Here is a 17,930-nt window from a genome sequence, read left to right as displayed (position 1 = left end):
AGAGCTGAGCGACATGAATTCTAGTGATGTTCTAAATGGGTTAGAGAGCTGAGTAGCATGAATTCTAGTGATGTTCTAGAAGGGTTAGAGAGCTGAGCGACATGAATTCTAGTGATGTTCTACAAGGGTAAGAGAGCTGAGTAGCATGAATTCTAGTGATGTTCTAGAAGGGTTAGAGAGCTGAGTGACATGAATTCTAGTGATGTTCTAGAAGGGCAAGAGAGCTGAGTGATATCAATTCTAGTGATGTTCTAGAAGGGCTAGAAAGCTGAGTGATTAAAGAGAGATATATAGTAGACACGTCCAAAAGCAAACATTTTATGTTTGGGATGCGCTAAATATCAGAGGTGTTTTTGTTTGTTAACTGTTATGTTTTTGAACTTCGGCCTAAGAAGGTTGGCATCTGCAAGTTTTACGAGTATTCAGATTCTCAATGAAATCAGATTTTAAAAAATAATCCACAGCCAGACTGGAAAGGTTTAAAATGTATCCCCACGAAACCCCACACCTTGGGGGTGGGCAAAGGGTTCTGCCGAATCGACATAGAAAAAATATGAAATCTTCTGATTTTGCTGTTGGGAAGCTAATATGAACTTATATTATTGGTTCTAGATATAAAACAATAAAAAATGTGTGTAATATTTGTATTATTTTATTAATTCCCTTCTACTTGACTTTACCGAAAGAACCAAGAATATGAATCCCTGCAGTCACGAAAGCTTTAAGTAAAAATGTAACATGAACTTGTTATAAAAAAAAAAATTACTAGGTAAAGCCCACCGAACTATATGTCTACTTTCTATCAACCCGAGGCCTTCACTAATTTTGACACGAGGGGGATTTTGAATGGAGCTCAATTTTAACGCAACGTGGTATATTAATATAGATTTAATAGCTCAAATCGTCAGTACCTTTGGTAACGAGTGTGAGAGCAAAGTTGATCAAAAGTACAGCAAGCCGGGAGAGACATTTACTCACCCTAAATTAAACATTACGATCACGCGAAAAGTGACTTCATTATATTTTCATACATTTCTGACGAGACAAACGAACTCAAGTATGGACACACAGACAGACACGAGCAGCTGTTCAACGCATATTTTATTATTATTATTATTTTTGATCATCTTGGCAAAGGAACTCAGACTTTACAAAAAAAGTTTATGTACAAGTCACATGTTTTTTTTTCTTTGTTCATTGTTCTCGCGGTGTTTTGTTGTTGTTATTATTTTAAAATCATATTTTTGTGTTCATCCTTTCGCTAAAACGACCTTCTAACTTTTCTAAATCGTGGCGGCGGTCAAAAAAACCCAACAACCTCGCAAACAAATACACACACACAAACACACACACACAAACACACACACACACAAACACACACACAAACACACACAAACACACACACACAAACACACACACACAAACACACAAACACACAAACACACACACACATACACACAAACACACACACACAAACACACACACAAACACACACACACAAACACACACACAAACACACACACACAAACACACACACACAAACACACACAAACACACACACAAACACAGACACACAAACACACACACAAACACACACACACACACAAACACACACACACACACACAAACATACACACACAAACAAAAACACACACACAAACACACACACACAAACACACACACACAAACACACACACACAAACACACACACACACAAACACACACAAACAAACACACACACACAAACACACACACAAAAACACACACACAAACACTCACACACAAACACAACAACAACAACACACACACAAACACACAAACACACACACAAACACACACACAAACACACAAACACACACACACACAAACACACACACACAAACACACACACACAAACACACACACAAACACACACAAACACACACACACAAACACACACACACAAACACACACACACACAAACACACACACATACAAACACACACACACAAACACACACAAACACACACACACAAACACACACACAAACACACACAAACACACACACACACACAAACACACACACACACAAACACACACACACACACAAACACACACACATACAAACACACACACACAAACACACACACACAAACAAAACCGCGGGGCAGCCTCACGCTTTCGTTCTTTTGCCGTTTCACGTCTCGTGATGCAGGCGGAGGCCAAAGTTCGAGCGCAAATTTGTTTCGATTCCAGCCGCGAATGTTATTTTGACAATTGTAGATTATTATGATGATTATCATTATTGTTAGCCCACCCCCACCCCTCCCCCCATTGACGATCGCTGACATGGCAACAGGGAAAGTCTACGCGAGAAGGTACAACACTTTCGTCTTCTCTGGTTCTTTCGGAAAAGTCACGTCGATGAAAAAATATAAAAAATCCATAAAAAACAAAAAACTCACGACGTTTCGATCGCAACACAAGCATGATGACGACCGCTTGTGTTGGGATAGAAACGTGGTGGGTTTATGGCTTTTATAAATAGTTTTTATTTTGTTATTATTTTTATTTCTTTTCCTTCTACGTGACTTTACCGAAAGTACCAAAGAAAATGAATTCCTGCAGTCACGAAAGTTTTAAGTCAAAAAACTTTCTTCGTTCTTGGGTAAGATGGTCGCGTTTGCGTCGTGTCAATGCTTCAATCGCACGAAAAGAGCTCAATCGATCCAATCAAGTGATCACGCCTGGGGCAAAAATGTGTTCAATGCAGGGCATTGAACACAACCCCCCTCCCCCCCCCTGGACAATCAGCATGAAATATGTATTCAACAACAAGTGTGAAAGAACACACATCAATTTAAAACGCGGTTGGAATGTTTGTTTTGTGAAAATGCTTAATGATGTGATTAGTCCCGAGGAGGCGGCGATATTCAATCGCCTGGGTGCGACCGTGCGAAGAAGCAAATCAAATATTGGGGGTCCCCCGACCCTGACCGATTGCTGAGCCGATAATGTCATCACCTCGCCACTGGTTAAATGATTTGGTTAATCAGCAAAACCGGAGGAGGAGGAGGGAGGGAGTGTTGAAAAGGAAGTGACATTTTCGATAATTGTTTACATTTTTGTAAACAAAAATTGTGTACATTTGTAAAATTTTGGCAAATTTTTGGATAACTTAACACTTTTGATAATTGGAAATATTTCACATTTTTTAAATTTTTAATTTTTTTAAATTTTCGTTGTGTTTTTTTTGCTAATTACATTTAGAAAAAACATTTTACATTTGAGATTTTTCACATTTACATTTTTTCTCTAAAGAATTTTTCACTTTTGATAAATGTTTTTTTTCATCATTTGACATTTTTTGATAATTTAACATGTTTCTGTTTATCATTTGCCGCGACGTTTTGCTGAACATTACAATCAGCAGCAGCATCACCAGCTTCAGCGAATCGTCGTACAAATTAGTAAACAAACAGAAACCACGTGGCATATTCATCCACCCCCCCCAAGACTTCACACATTAATTTGATTGCTACCCGTCGGGAGGTGGCTCGCTATCGTCAGAGATTGACACCTATAACTGGGACGACGTTCAACGCCAAAATAAACTTAATTTAGAATCGTGAAACTTGTCGTGAAACCCTACGCACAGAATAAACAATCGTCGTCTATCCTCGACGAATTCCCACTACGCTATCAAGTTTCCGAACCAATGCCACGTACCGTGGACCGCACTTCAACGCATTCACTTTATACTTATTATTATGATTCAAAAATTAAAATAAGCTGAATCGCCCCGAAAGTGGAGCTCTTGTTTCTAATTTCACATCAGCCCTGCGCGCGTGCACATGCACGCAGTTCCAATGTTCCAGTCCAGGATGTCCCCCCCGTTCCTCTCTCCGCTGGGCTGCGAGCGGACGCGCTGGCGAGCGACACACAGAGAGAGAGAGATGGAGACGGAGACGCTCCGCGTGGGTTGACTGCCCTCCCCGTAATTCAACTCTATCCCGTTCTTTTGTTTTTGTTGCAAATGAATGACGCGCGGCTTTGCGAACCGTTCTTGCAGCTTCAGGTGTCACGAGAATGGCTCGGCAGGACGCGCACGAACGTCCGTGGGCAGTGATCGACGCGTCCGTTGTTTTGACGCGCGCGGCCGTGGGGGTGGTCGTGGTGGTCGTGGTGGTGGTCATGGTGGTGGTGGTCGTGGTGGTGGTCGTGGTGGTCGTGGTGGTGGCCGTGGTGGTGGTGGTCGTGGTGGTCGTGGTGGTGGCCGTGGTGGTGGTGGTCGTGGTGGTGGTCGTGGTGGTCGTGGTGGTGGCCGTGGTGGTGGTGGTCGTGGTGGTCGTGGTGGTGGTCATGGTGGTGGTGGTCGTGGTGGTGGTCGTGGTGGTCGTGGTGGTGGCCGTGGTGGGGGTGGTCGTGGTGGTCGTGGTGGTGGTCATGGTGGTGGTGGTCGTGGTGGTGGTCGTGGTGGTCGTGGTGGTGGCCGTGGTGGTGGTGGTCGTGGTGGTCGTGGTGGTCGTGGCGGTGGTGGTCGTGGTGGTGGTGGTCGTGGTGGTCGTGGTGGTGGTCGTGGTGGCCGTGGTGGTCGTGGTGGTGGTGGTGGCCGTGGTGGTCGTGGTGGTGGTGGTCGTGGTGGTGGCCGTGGTGGTCGTGGTGGTGGTGGTCGTGGCGGTGGTGGTCGTGGTGGTCGTGGTGGCCGTGGTGGTGGTGGTGGTCGTGGTGGTCGTGGTGGTCGTGGTGGTCGTGGTGGTGGTGGTCGTGGTGGTGATGGTGGTGCTGGCGGTGGTGGTTGTGGTGGTCGTGGTGGTCGTGGTGGTGGTCGTGGTGGTCGTGGTGGTGCTGGCGGTGGTGGTTGTGGTGGTCGCGGTGTTGGTGGTGGTGGTCGTGGTGGTGGTCGTGGTGGTCGTGGTGGTGCTGGCGGTGGTGGTCGTGGTGGTGGTGGTGGCCGTGGTGGTCGTGGTGGTGGTGGTCGTGGTCGTGGTGGTGGCCGTGGTGGTCGTGGTGGTGGTGGTCGTGGTCGTGGCGGTGGTGGTCGTGGTGGTGGTGGTCGTGGTGGCCGTGGTGGTGGTGGTCGTGGTGGTCGTGGTGGTCGTGGTGGTGGTGGTCGTGGTGGTCGTGGCGGTGGTGGTGGTGGCCGTGGTGGTCGTGGTGGTGGTGGTCGTGGTGGTGATGGTGGTGCTGGCGGTGGTGGTTGTGGTGGTCGTGGTGGTCGTGGTGGTGGTCGTGGTGGTCGTGGTGGTGCTGGCGGTGGTGGTTGTGGTGGTCGTGGTGTTGGTGGTGGTGGTCGTGGTGGTGGTCGTGGTGGTCGTGGTGGTGCTGGCGGTGGTGGTCGTGGTGGTGGTGGTGGTCGTGGTGGTGGTCGTGGTGGTCGTGGTGGTGCTGGCGGTGGTGGTTGTGGTGGTCGTGGTGGTCGTGGTGGTGGTCGTGGTGGTCGTGGTGGTGCTGGCGGTGGTGGTTGTGGTGGTCGTGGTGTTGGTGGTGGTGGTCGTGGTGGTGGTCGTGGTGGTCGTGGTGGTGCTGGCGGTGGTGGTTGTGGTGGTCGTGGTGGTCGTGGTGGTGGTCGTGGTGGTCGTGGTGGTGCTGGCGGTGGTGGTTGTGGTGGTCGTGGTGTTGGTGGTGGTGGTCGTGGTGGTGGTCGTGGTGGTCGTGGTGGTGCTGGCGGTGGTGGTCGTGGTGGTGGTGGCAGCCAGCGCATCTGACAGTCATCTCACATCAGTCAACCCGTGGCACCTGGGCCTGAGTCCGTCCCGTGACCTCCCTGTCGGCTTAGCCATCGACACTTCACGTGGCCTCAAAGTGCACCTGGCGCCGTGGTGAGGTCAGCGTCACTTACGGTCGATCGGCGGATATTGGTATTGGTGACGGTGGTGGTGGTGCTTGTGGTTGTGGTAGTGGTGGTGGTTGTGGTGACGGTGGTAGTTGTGGTAGTGGTGGTTGTGGTGACGGTGGTGGTGGTTGTGGTGGTTGTGGTTGTGGTGGTTGTGGTGATGGCAGCGACGGTGGAGAATTTGTGAACGAGCGATTGGAGCTCCGTCGCGAGTACGATCAAAGCGGAGACGGAGCGCGTTCGCTCTACGTGGTATTGGGGACTTGGTGTTTAGAGGTGGCCGTGGTGGTAGTGGTGGTGGTGGTGGGAGGGAGGGGGGTGCGGAGGTTGTGAAGTGGGTGGTGGGGGTGTGCGTTCATCTTGGGTGGATCACGAACAATCCGCGGGCAGCGATGACGACGGCGGCGGTGATTGTGATGAAGCGGTCTGCGCTCTTTATCCTTGAACCGCCCCAGTTGTGCGAAACCTTTCACCCCCCCCAGCTCCCCACCCACCCACCCCCCAGGGTGGCCCGCCCAGTCAGCCCTGGTCCGTCAAGTGCGGCGTGACGGTGGCTGTCATCGCCGGTTTCTTCTCGTCTTGGCCACGGTCGCACGGCTTCACATCCTCCCCCCTCCTCCACCACCACCACCCCCCCCCCAGCCTCTCACAGCTTCGTCTCAAGGACGGTCAGGCCGAGCGTTAAGGAGAAAACAAGAGAGCGATGGCTTCAGCGAATACCAAAAAATAAAATATTAAATCACCGTCGCTATCCCACGTGTGTGTACGCGTACCGCGACGTTTAACAGATCCACTGCTGGATGAAACCGCCCCCCCCTCTCCCTCCAACCTCCCTCCCTCAACGCCGTGTAGTTTGGTGAAGGCGTGGGGGGGGGCAGCACAGACTTGGGGGAATAGAAGTATAGTACAACGGTGGGTTTTTGCTGCACTCACCACCCCCCCCCCATGCTGCTTCCCATCACCACCTTTCTCCACCGCCTGTAACAATCTGAAACCACGGCAGGTCACCCAGGCTGAGACCCGCTGAGCTTCTGAAACCGTGAAGGGGATTGTCCTCCCCCCCCAACCCCCCGCACATTCGTATTTGTGTGTGTACGGAGAACTTCTTTCACACCGTACGTAGCCCAACCGTGCTAATCGGAGGTGCAACCCAAGCCACGATCACGTAGGCGGGCGCGTACACACACAGAAACAAAGACAAAGATCCCCCGTGTAGCCTCGAACAGACTGTTGGGGCAAGTGCTGTTAGCGAGCACCTATGAAGGCCGGCACGTCGCACGAGTGGGAAGTGGGTGGCCAGCACCACGCCCGGCCGCCTTTGTCTCCATAGCGGGCGATGTTTACACACCGCGCCAGGTACTCATTTGAGGCTGAGTCGACCTAGGGGAGGCCCAGGACCGGTTCAAATAATCGTTACCGGGTGTTGGCCGTGAGCGTGAATCGAACTCGGGTCCGCCGGGTTCGTAGCGCAGCGCGCTAACCACTGCACCACCGCTCCCCACAAACAACGCACACGTTGGCGAGAGAAACGGCACCTGCGACTTGTGTTTTTGTTTGTAAAAAACACTTCACGTTTTAAAAACAACCCCCCACTCCACACCCACACCCGCACAGAGACAAATCATTGAATACCGCACAAAGCAATACTGGCCGGGCCTCACGGTAAACACCACGTGGGCACAATCGTGGCGCGTGCCCCCCCCATCTCACCCCCCTCCTCACCCCCCCCCCCTTTGTCCTCTCCCCACCCGCCGTTTATAACGCCGCACACAACGCGACCCCATTTGAACCCAAACCAACCCCTCCCCCACATCCCCCGGGGAGGGGAGCCGCGCCGCTGATTGGAGGAGGATGTTCGAAAATTGTGCTTTGATTCCGCTGTGCCCCCCCTCTCTCTCTGCCCCCCCCCACCGGCTCACCTTGACCAGTGACGAAAGGGAGAGCGAGAGAGTGAGCGAGAGAGTGAGCTAGAGAGGGGGGGGGGTTAGATAAAGCCAAGTAAAAAAACATTTACGAAATGATGAACGAAGCAAAGTGGCGAATACACCGAGCATCTTCTTGTTTCCACTGATCGTGGGGGGGGGGGGGGGTGGGTGGGTCTGCTGTTGGCACACCGCGGACCGCACATTGCTTCATCAAAGGCAGCGAGCCACCGTCTTTCTCTCCAGGGTCTCGCCACTTCTGTGACTCGAGCCCCCGCTTGCCCTAATTGAAGCATTGATTTGACGGAGACACGGCTCGCCTCTGAGCGTTGTTAGCGGCGGTGCTTAATCCTTCGTGGATGATATCTCGATCTCTCTCGCTCGCTCTCTCTCTCGTGTGTTCTCATCCTGTTCTCCCCCGACCCACACGTCTCCCTCGCCCCCCGCTCACCCCGCAACCCCCTTGCCCACCCGCTCCCCGGCCGAATGTTAAATCGGCAGCCGTCCGTAGCATCGGCTTATCAACTTGACGCTTTTTTCCCATTGCGCGTCCCTTCACGTGACAGAGATCATCCGCCTGAGCGCACGCGGCCACTCACCACCCCCACCCCACACCCCTCCCCCTCCCCGCGTCCTTCTCTGTGCGGATTTCAAATTGTACTCCGAGGGGGTTCCCGTCACGTGGTCGTCTTGCTGCTCCGGCTGCAGTGCCCGCGTCTTGCCCCGCGTCCCCGTCCCGTGGTGCGTCGCGGTGTTTCTCGCCGGGCAAGGCGTCTCGTTGTTGGTCTCGAGTCCAGGGTGGGTGGTGGTGGGGGGGCGCTCTGCAAACCTGCGGGCTCCCAATCACGTGCAGCTCTTTGGCTGCATTCCTCAGCGGGGCAGCCTTTTGTTATAATTATTATTATATTTGTTTAAATATATTTAACGTGAGTATAAGTTACACTATGAGACATCTTTACCAGTGGCAAAATATAGTAGTAGGTTTTTACCCTTTAAACTGGTACAAAACTGACACCTTTATACAAGGCATCGTGTTTGCAATAAGCACAACACAAGCAGTCACAATGCAAACACAAATAAACAACTCTGATAATGGTAATGAAATGCACTGTCCTTGAAGTTGATTGGTCCATACCCGAGACAGCTTTTCTTAGAGCCTAGTCTCCATTGGTGTTGGACCAGATGACGCCAAAAGGCGTACAACTCAAAAACAGCGCACCATCAGAGTATTGAGAGCTCGGGGTAGGCATTTACACTATGAGACCTCCTTTACCAGTGGCAAAATATGTTTGTTGTTTCTTTTTGTTTGCATTTTGACTGCTTGTGTTGTGGTTATTGCAAACATGATGCCTTGTATAAAGGTGTCAGTTTTGTACCAGTTTAAAGGGTTAAAACCTACTACTATGTAAGTATAATTGATTGAATATGGCAAGGGGTAGGCGGTGACCACGGCATGTCTTGGTGAGGATGAAATGTACGACGGCCCAGATGTATCGTTGAGGAATTCACTAGGCGAGGGGGGGCTAAACTCAATGGGGGGATTTAACACGTAGACTCATTAATCCCACCCCCTCCCCTCCACACTTTGCGCAAGAGCGCAGAAGCGTGGTCACCACATCTACGCCTCTATGTAAGGAACGAAACGGGTGGACTTTTCCACAAATCTGGCTGTCGCCTGATGATGCCGCTTGTAATTACTGGCGAAACGTCGTACTCGGATTGTGAATATTGTGGCTTGGCTCTCCAACACACTGCTGTTGCTGTACTAGTGACGAATTGGCCACGTTCTGTTTACATGACAAACCCTTACTAGTTGGCTGTGTCGGGTGGCGGCGGGTTTTAACGACACATTTACATATTTACGCGATCTGACCCAAACAAAAAAAAACTCTTATAAATAGGGGGGAGTTTATTCCATCGCCAAATTAGTTTTATTCGAGTCAAAATCAGTTTCGTCGCCCGCTGTTATCCTGACGCCGCTTTTGTGCGCGTCTACAAGAGGTTTGCGGCTCCTGAAACAATTTCTTGGTCAAAGGAGAAGAAAAAATTACTAAGACTAAATTTGACTCTTCTTCTTTAGACAGGTTGCCGACCGCCCTGGGCTGGACCGTCAGCCCCGTGTCCCGTAGACCTCGAGTCCTGTGAAACTGGTGTCCCGTAGACCTCGTGTCGCGTCAAACTGGTGTCCCGTAGACCTCGTGTCCCGTCAAACTGGTGTCCCGTAGACCTCGTGTCGCGTCAAACTGGTGTCCCGTAGACCTCGTGTCCCGTCAAACTGGTGTCCCATAGACCTCGTGTCCCGTCAAACTGGTGTCCCATAGACCTCGTGTCGCGTCAAACTGGTGTCCCGTAGACCTCGTGTCCCGTCAAACTGGTGTCCCGTAGACCTCGTGTCCCGTCAAACTGGTGTCCCATAGACCTCGTGTCCCGTCAAACTGGTGTCCCATAGACCTCGTGTCCCGTCAAACTGGTGTCCCATAGACCTCGTGTCGCGTCAAACTGGTGTCCCGTAGACCTCGTGTCGCGTCAAACTGGTGTCCCACAGACCTCGTGTCCCGTCAAACTGGTGACCCGTAGACCTCGTGTCGCGTCAAACTGGTGTCCCGTAGACCTCGTGTCCCGTCAAACTGGTGTCCTGTAGACCTCGTGTCCCATCAAACTGGTGTCCCGTAGACCTCGTGTCACGTCAAACTGGTGTCCCATAGACCTCGTGTCCCGTCAAACTGGTGTACCATAGACCTCGTGTCGCGTCAAACTGGTGTCCCGTAGACCTCGTGTCGCGTCAAACTGGTGTCCCACAGACCTCGTGTCCCGTCAAACTGGTGTCCCGTAGACCTCGTGTCGCGTCAAACTGGTGTCCCGTAGACCTCGTGTCCCGTCAAACTGGTGTCCTGTAGACCTCGTGTCCCGTCAAACTGGTGTCCCGTAGACCTCGTGTCACGTCAAACTGGTGTCCCACAGACCTTGTGTTCCGTCAAACTGGTGTCCCGTAGACCTCGTGTCGCGTCAAACTGGTGTCCCGTAGACCTCGTGTCGCGTCAAACTGGTGTCCCACAGACCTCGTGTCCCATCAAACTGGTGTCCCACAGACCTCGTGTCCCGTCAAACTGGTGTCCCGTAGACCTCGTGTCGCGTCAAACTGGTGTCCCGTAGACCTCGTGTCCCGTCAAACTGGTGTCCCACAGACCTCGTGTCCCGTCAAACTGGTGTCCCACAGACCTCGTGTCGCGTCAAACTGGTGTCCCCCAGACCTCGTGTCCCGTCAAACTGGTGTCCCGTAGACCTCGTGTCGCGTCAAACTGGTGTTCCACAGACCTCGTGTCCCGTCAAACTGGTGACCCATAGACCTCATGTCCCGTCAAACTGGTGTCCCGTAGACCTCGTGTCCCGTCAAACTGGTGTCCCATAGACCTCGTGTCCCGTCAAACTGGTGTCCCGTAGACCTCGTGTCCCGTCAAACTGGTGATCCATAGACCTCGTGTCACGTCAAACTGGTGACCCATAGACCTCGTGTCCCGTCAAACTGGTGACCCATAGACCTCGTGTCGCGTCAAACTGGTGACCCATAGACCTCGTGTCGCGTCAAACTGGTGTCCCGTAGACCTCGTGTCGCGTCAAACTGGTGTCCCGTCATGTCAGTAACTTATTTACAAATTAAAACTCATTTCCGGAGAAATGCTTTTTGCGCTCAGTTTCCTGTCCTTCCCCCGCCCCTCCGCTTATCACGGTTGGCCTCGTACGGTGCGCCAAAAAAAAAACTTCAACGTACATGTATGCATGTATCTACACGTGTGTGTGTATGTATGTACATGTCTCTGAAACTTGTTTCGCTAAATCGGAGATGCGCAGGAATGAAGTCGGAGGTGGTGTGTTCGACGTGCTCTCCGTTGACCCGCTGTTCTGCTTGGCCGGGAACATCGACCGGGGCGGCGTCCATCGATCGATAATGTCGACCAGAAACCGTGGACCTGATTCACCTCCACCTCGCGTCCCGTTTTTGCCGGCACGTCGCGTCGGCCAGGGCACCGTCAGCCAGGCATCTCCTCTCTCTCCTCCACCCCATCACCGGCGTCTCTTCTCTCTCCTCCACCCCAACGTCCGGTAATCTCTTCCCTCTCCTCCACCCGCAGCCTCCACCCCAACGCCGGCAATCTCCTCTCTCACCTCCGCGGCACCGCCGTTGTCTCCCCGGCGGAGGACGTCAGCTGCATGCGCCGTCGAGCACCGCAAAGATGCTCGTCGCCCTCGACCGGCCGTACGCCGGCGGTAACCGGTATCGGGGCGGCGGCGGCGGCGGCGACGGCGCCGGGAGGAACCCGGGGTTGGCCGCGGCGAGGAGGAGCGCCGGGGACCGCGGCTCGCGGGGCAGCAGCGCGGCCTTGCGGGGCGCCAGCACGCGCCGGTTGATGGCGAGGTCCCAGAGGACGGCGCGGCGCGGGGCGGCCGGGCGGACGCGGTCGGTGCGCCGGCTCTGCCGCCGCCACCGCCACCGCGGGCAGCAGCGGCAGCGGTGGTGCTGGGCAGCGGCGGCGACGACTCCGCCGACGAGCAGAAGCGCCGAGACCACCAGCGCCGGCAGCACCGTCTCGAGCCACGACCTGTGGCGAGCGGCGTGGAGGTCATTCGGCGGGACGGGGATTACCGGTGGGGGGGGGGGGGGGTGCGGTGCAAGGCGTGACCCGGCGCCCCCGACGCCCGCCACGTGCGGCGACGAGCCGCTGTCCAACCTCGGATCCGAGGACTCCCGTGCGCGTCCGCGCCAAACGGCTGCTGGAATCCGCACGGCGCCATCGCCTGGAAAGGTGGTGCGAGTTGTACGGGCGCTTTGCTGTCGCTGCCGGAATAACGAGGGGATGGGTGGACGCGCGACACGCGATGCACCGGCGGTGTACCCGGCGCGGACGCCGAAGCCGGTCGGACGAACCCTCCCCCCCCCTTTTTTTTTTCTTTCACCGGCGTAAATGCGGCCGTGAGTGACTTCTTTTGGAAACGCAGCCCTTCAGCCCCCACCCCCCCCGTGATCGGTCGACTCGCTGCGCCCAGGTACGGCGAAGGGCCACGAAGTGGCTCTGGCAGCGACGGTGTCACGACCCGCATCTCGAAATGTGAGAAAGGCGGCGTCGGTCCACGGCGACGATTCATCGCGGCGGCGAAATTTCTATCGCGAGCGTGACACCTGTAGCCGATTCGCATCGCTGGGATGGAAGAGAAGGACGAAAGGATGAGAGCGAGGAAGGAAGAAAGCAAGGAAGATTGGCCGATGAGGCCGATCGATCAGACCAAGTCCGCGCTCCCCCGCAGCAAACGGAATCATTTTTGCAGGCAACTACCGGGGGGGGGGGGGGGCGCTACGGTTTGGCGCGGTGCCGCGGGTTTACAGCCCCCCCACACCCCCCCCCTCCCGTGTCGTGTCGCCCCCCCCCCCCCACCTCTCGCTCTCTCCGTGTCGGCGTGGCGATAACAAAATATGAATCGTGATAAAAATTGACGACGACGATCATGACGACAATCGCAAATTTGGGAAATTACGGAAACGCAAAAACTACGTCAACCACCCCCACCCACCCCACCCCCCACCCCTCCCCCCCACCCCCCCACCCCTCCCCCCGTTTTTGTCGTCGTTCAGAAAAGCGCTTCAACGAACCTCGACGATCGGCGAGCGGACGATCACATTTGGTTAATGTGCGCGGTAATGTATCTCTATGCATATCGCTGGCCTTCAGTTGTCATCTTGGTCATCAGCTGGGGCTGGGGGTGGGGCTGGGGGTGGTGCTGGGGGTGGGGCTGGGGGTGGGGCTGGGGGTGGGTGGGGGGAGAGAATTGGATGCTGCTGTAGAAGTCACTGGGGGGCAAATGGTTTTTTAAATGGGAGCCCTTGAGGCCGGCTTGTTGGGGGGGGGAAGGAGATGGGCACGGGAAGAAAGAAGTGGGATCGGGGAGAAAAAAAACGGAACTTTAAAGAGGGGCCTTCTTCCTCAATTTCATTTAAATGGAAATTCCCTGTCTAAAATGCGAATGTGTGAAGACTCATATTCATGAGCTCTTCACAGCACCACCACCGCCACCGCCACCACCGCCGCCACCCCCTGCCTCCCCGTGCGTGCCTTATCTCAGCTTCGGAAATCTGATGCTCCGTTCGTCGGCTGTGTAATTTAACTGCGGGACATTGCGAATTTCAAAGACTTGACTTGGAAGCGTGCCCCTACCCGCCCCCCGCCACCACCACCACCACCCTCCACCCACTCCACCGTACATCTATTGGGGGGGGAGGGGGTGGAGCCTTGTGGTCGACTAATACTCGGCTCATACTCTTAGTTCTTTCGGTAAAGTCACGTAGGTAAAAAATGAAATTAAAATTAATAAAAATAAAACATTAAAAAATAAAAATTGTAATAATAATGAATAAAATAATAATAAGTTAATAAAAAAATAATAATAATTAAAATTCTTTTTTACCTTTCACTTCTTACCTACGTGACTTTACCGAAAGAACTAAGAGTGTGAATCCTTGCAGTCACGAAAGCTTCAAATCTAGAATTAATACTCGGGCTGTTCATGATGAGTAATCTTACCCGTTGAGCCGTTCCCCTGCTCTCGCCGCTGGTCGCCATCGCTCAGAGTGGCCCGTGCGGTGACGGCCTCACGCTGGCAGGTACATTGCCTGGTGCTCGCGCAAGAGCCTCAGATATTTGTTGATGGAAAAGGCGACCGATTTCAGACTCTCCCTCCCCCTCTCCTCCCCATCACCACCAGCTGGGCTCACTACACTCCCTTCCCCCCCCCGCCGCTCTCCCCAACACCCCCTCCCAAGCTCCTTACCATGTTTTTCCTGCCAGCGCAATTGCGGCTGATTTGTACGACAGCGTTTTTCGAATTGGGAGCCGAGTGAATTTTTGAATCGGTGTTCTCTCCGTCGTTTTTATATATATATATTTATATAAATGTGTGCGTTGGGAATTTTCTGGTTGAGATTTCATTTTTTTTTATCCGAAACGTGCTATCAACATCGCGTCCCCCGAGACGGGCACGAGTCGGGAGAATCTCGCAGAGGAAGAGGGTTTTTTTGTGCGCTGGGGGGAGGGGGACATTGTCCCATGTAAAAATAAAATGCTTCTTCAGGTGTCTCTTTCCATCTCTTGCACAGAAGGAGGCAAACCCTTCCCACACTCTGCCACGAGATTGTCACGAGCCCATGTGTTGTTTATTCCTCAGATGAAATCCTGCTAAAATAATTTAAAAAAACTATTTTTTCAAGTGTTATGTTTTTCAACAGCCACTTGTGTCCGGCTCGAGATGATCAAACTCACCGCAACAGAGAATCTGGTTTCGCCACGGACGGCTCAAACCTCGATTCAAACCCAGGTTCATCAGCATTGTCAGCCTACACCTCTCCTGACCTCGAAGCCACTCGGCTACCCAGATTCATATTTAAATTCACATTACGGAGCACCTAAACGAAAAGCTCCGCTCCCGGCAAAGGTGGAAATTCACTTCTGAAAAGTGCTCGCCGCTCTCTCTCCCAGCTGAGCCACCTGGCCGGACGTCGCTGTGACACGAGCCAATCTCCCCCCCCCCGACCTCCTGGTTGCCCGTCTTGCTGCCTTCTAACGGAGGACACGTTCCCTTCCGATGGACTAATTTGCGATCCTTTTGGAACTTTCACCGGCGACGGAGCCTCCAGAGATACCGGCAACAAACGAGACTGTAACGTACGTACGTACGCATGCGCGCATGCTGACCTTCTTTCGCGCCGTACGTAGCCAACCGTGCTCGTCGGAGATGCGAAGAGGCACGGGGATGCAAGCGTGTATTGTACGGCAAACTTTTGCGATAATAATAATGATGATGATGACAAATATTCACTGTTCTAAAAACAAAAATCAATTTTCACGTGGAGCTTTCAAGGTGCTGTGCGGAGCAAAAGGAAGGCACGCAGATCAAATCGCGAAACTAATTGTTAAAGAGGTGGAAAAAAAACCCCTAAAAAAACACTTGCGCTTTGAGGCTGGATTTGAATGAAGAGTCGAAAATAAAATTCTGATAAATGAGCACCTGGTGAGGTGTGTAAACATCGCCACTGGGGGAGACAAAGGCGGCCGGGCGTGGTGGTAGCCCCCACACTTTCGTACACTGTGCCGGCCTTCATAGGTGCTGCTACTCGTTGACAGCACTTGCCCCAACATTCTGTTAGGGCTACACAGGGGATCTTTGTCATTGTGTGAGTCCAGATTTGTGTAACTTCGTTGACTTGACACCGGCCACACCAATTTAGGGGGCATCTTCCTTTCCGGATCGTCTTAGAATCCGGAGTCTTGAGGCCCCAAGAAGTTCAAGGACTCCCCCCACCATCAACCCAACCCCCCCTCCCCCTGTGTTCCCTAAAGAACGATATACGTTCATCAAATATCCGCTCAAATTCCAACACGAATAAAGACGGCAAGCCAAGCCCTAAATCTCCCGCATCTCTCTCCACTGTCCGCATCTCTCTCCTGCCACATCGCTGCGTCCCGCGGCGTCTCTCGCCTCTCACCTCGGCAATGTGTTCTACATTTCACCTCTATGATAATAACAACAACAACAATATTATCATCATCATTATTATCATATTTTTTGCAAATCTCATGTTACACGATTATTACGTGATGACGTATATGATGTATAAATACGTGATATTTTCATCTCCCTGCTGAATTTAACTCCGTATCTCATCTGTCGTCTCGGCAGTAATTTTACAAACTGGGATGTCGCGGCAGCAAGATGTTAACTCCCTCGCCTCGTTTGCAGGAGGTCCTGGTCGCGTTGATTTGTCTCCTCCGGTTTTTCCCTCCACGTTTCAAATCAACGAGCGTTCAGAGTATTTAGCCGCTCGAAATTTCCGCCACGATGATGGTAAGACGCCACGTCGTCGAGCTACATCACTGGTCAACACACTTTTTCTGGCATAAGGTATTCAGATGGTTTTAAGGTAATTTTGGGGTGCTGATTCCAAATCTGGCATCAGTTTTTGTCTATCACATCAGGTTTTTGAGATATCCAATATTGCATTTTCAATAAAAACTGCAGAAGAAAAATATTAAATAAATGTGGATATCTTCATAAAATTATATTATAAGCACACTATCCTAAAAATGCAGCACCATATTTTAACACTAAAGCAGTCACTGACTCGCAACAACTTGCAATCATAAGTGACAGAGTTAATTTCGGGTAAAATCAATGAAAATGGGGTATGCCGATAGCAAAAAATGAGATGTGATAGAGCAAATCTGAGATCAGATTTGGAATCAGCACCCTGAAATTAGTCTAAAACAGCTGCAAAAGTCCAGGCCAGAAAAAAATGTAAACATTTTTGTTGACCAGTGTAATTTGTGGTGGCCAGGTCGCTTCTGAAAAAGAGCTGTAAAATAAAACAAAACAATAGTTGAGTTTGTAGTTTGTAGTTTAAATCCCAGCAGGTGGAGGTGTTCGCGCGAGCCTTTGTTGAACTCAGCACGACGGCTTTCGCGACCAATGTTTTCACGATCAGCATTAGTTTCGCTTGGGCTACGTTGTAGTGCAGAGTATAACGTAATTTTTTTTTATATATGAACACACACATATATATATAAAACCCTCCCACGACCGGACAGAGCCAATCGAATCACGTTGTCGCGTAAGGGGCAAATGTCAAAATTGATTTGGTTCCTCGGCAAATCGCAGTAGGAGGGGGGGCGGGTGGGGGGGTGTTGGGGGGTGATGTTGAGAACGAAGCGGACTTGTGCCGATTTTATACTTTGTCAACAGCTCCCTCGCTTCTTCAGTATTCCTCCAGTTCGGCTGACGAAGAAAACCAAAACAAGTCCATCGGCATATTTGCCCACGGCGTGACAAACCTGATTTGTTCGGCTCCGTCGGGTGGTGGAGGGCTACGGTAGAGGTGCAAAAGCGTGACGTTATTCCCAGTTCGGCTGCTCGGCCAGGAATAATGAATTTCACCGCTCGTTCATTGGACTTCTCCGAGGACGAATCATTGTTAGGCGGCCAGCTCGCTTCAGTTTGCCGTTGACGGCATCGCTCGCCCAGCCACCCGCATGCCCGCTCCTCGTGATGTTACGATTGTTACTTTTTCACGCAACGAGACAGCGTTCAGGGCACGCGCGGCGGTTAAGCGGCAGAGCGTCCGCTCGCCTCTGGCTCAGCGGGAGCCGCCGCTG

General features: G+C 52.3%; 1 protein-coding gene across 1 annotated transcript in view; it reads right to left on the bottom strand.

Moving 5' to 3' along the window:
- Positions 1-9,780: 9,780 nt before the first annotated feature.
- The window catches only part of LOC144945721 (uncharacterized), a 12,500-nt gene continuing 4,350 nt past the window's right edge, over positions 9,781-17,930 (bottom strand). The window contains exon 2 of the mRNA XM_078874289.1: positions 9,781-12,335. Coding sequence (XP_078730415.1) covers positions 11,939-12,335 — 397 coding nt within the window. The 3' untranslated portion in view covers positions 9,781-11,938. The remainder of the gene's footprint in view (positions 12,336-17,930) is intronic.

Source organism: Lampetra fluviatilis, chromosome 38 (assembly GCF_964198595.1).
Source record: "Lampetra fluviatilis chromosome 38, kcLamFluv1.1, whole genome shotgun sequence".
NCBI lineage: Eukaryota > Metazoa > Chordata > Hyperoartia > Petromyzontiformes > Petromyzontidae > Lampetra > Lampetra fluviatilis.
Note: the sequence above shows the minus strand (reverse complement) of the source record. Positions and strands in the feature narration are given on the sequence as shown.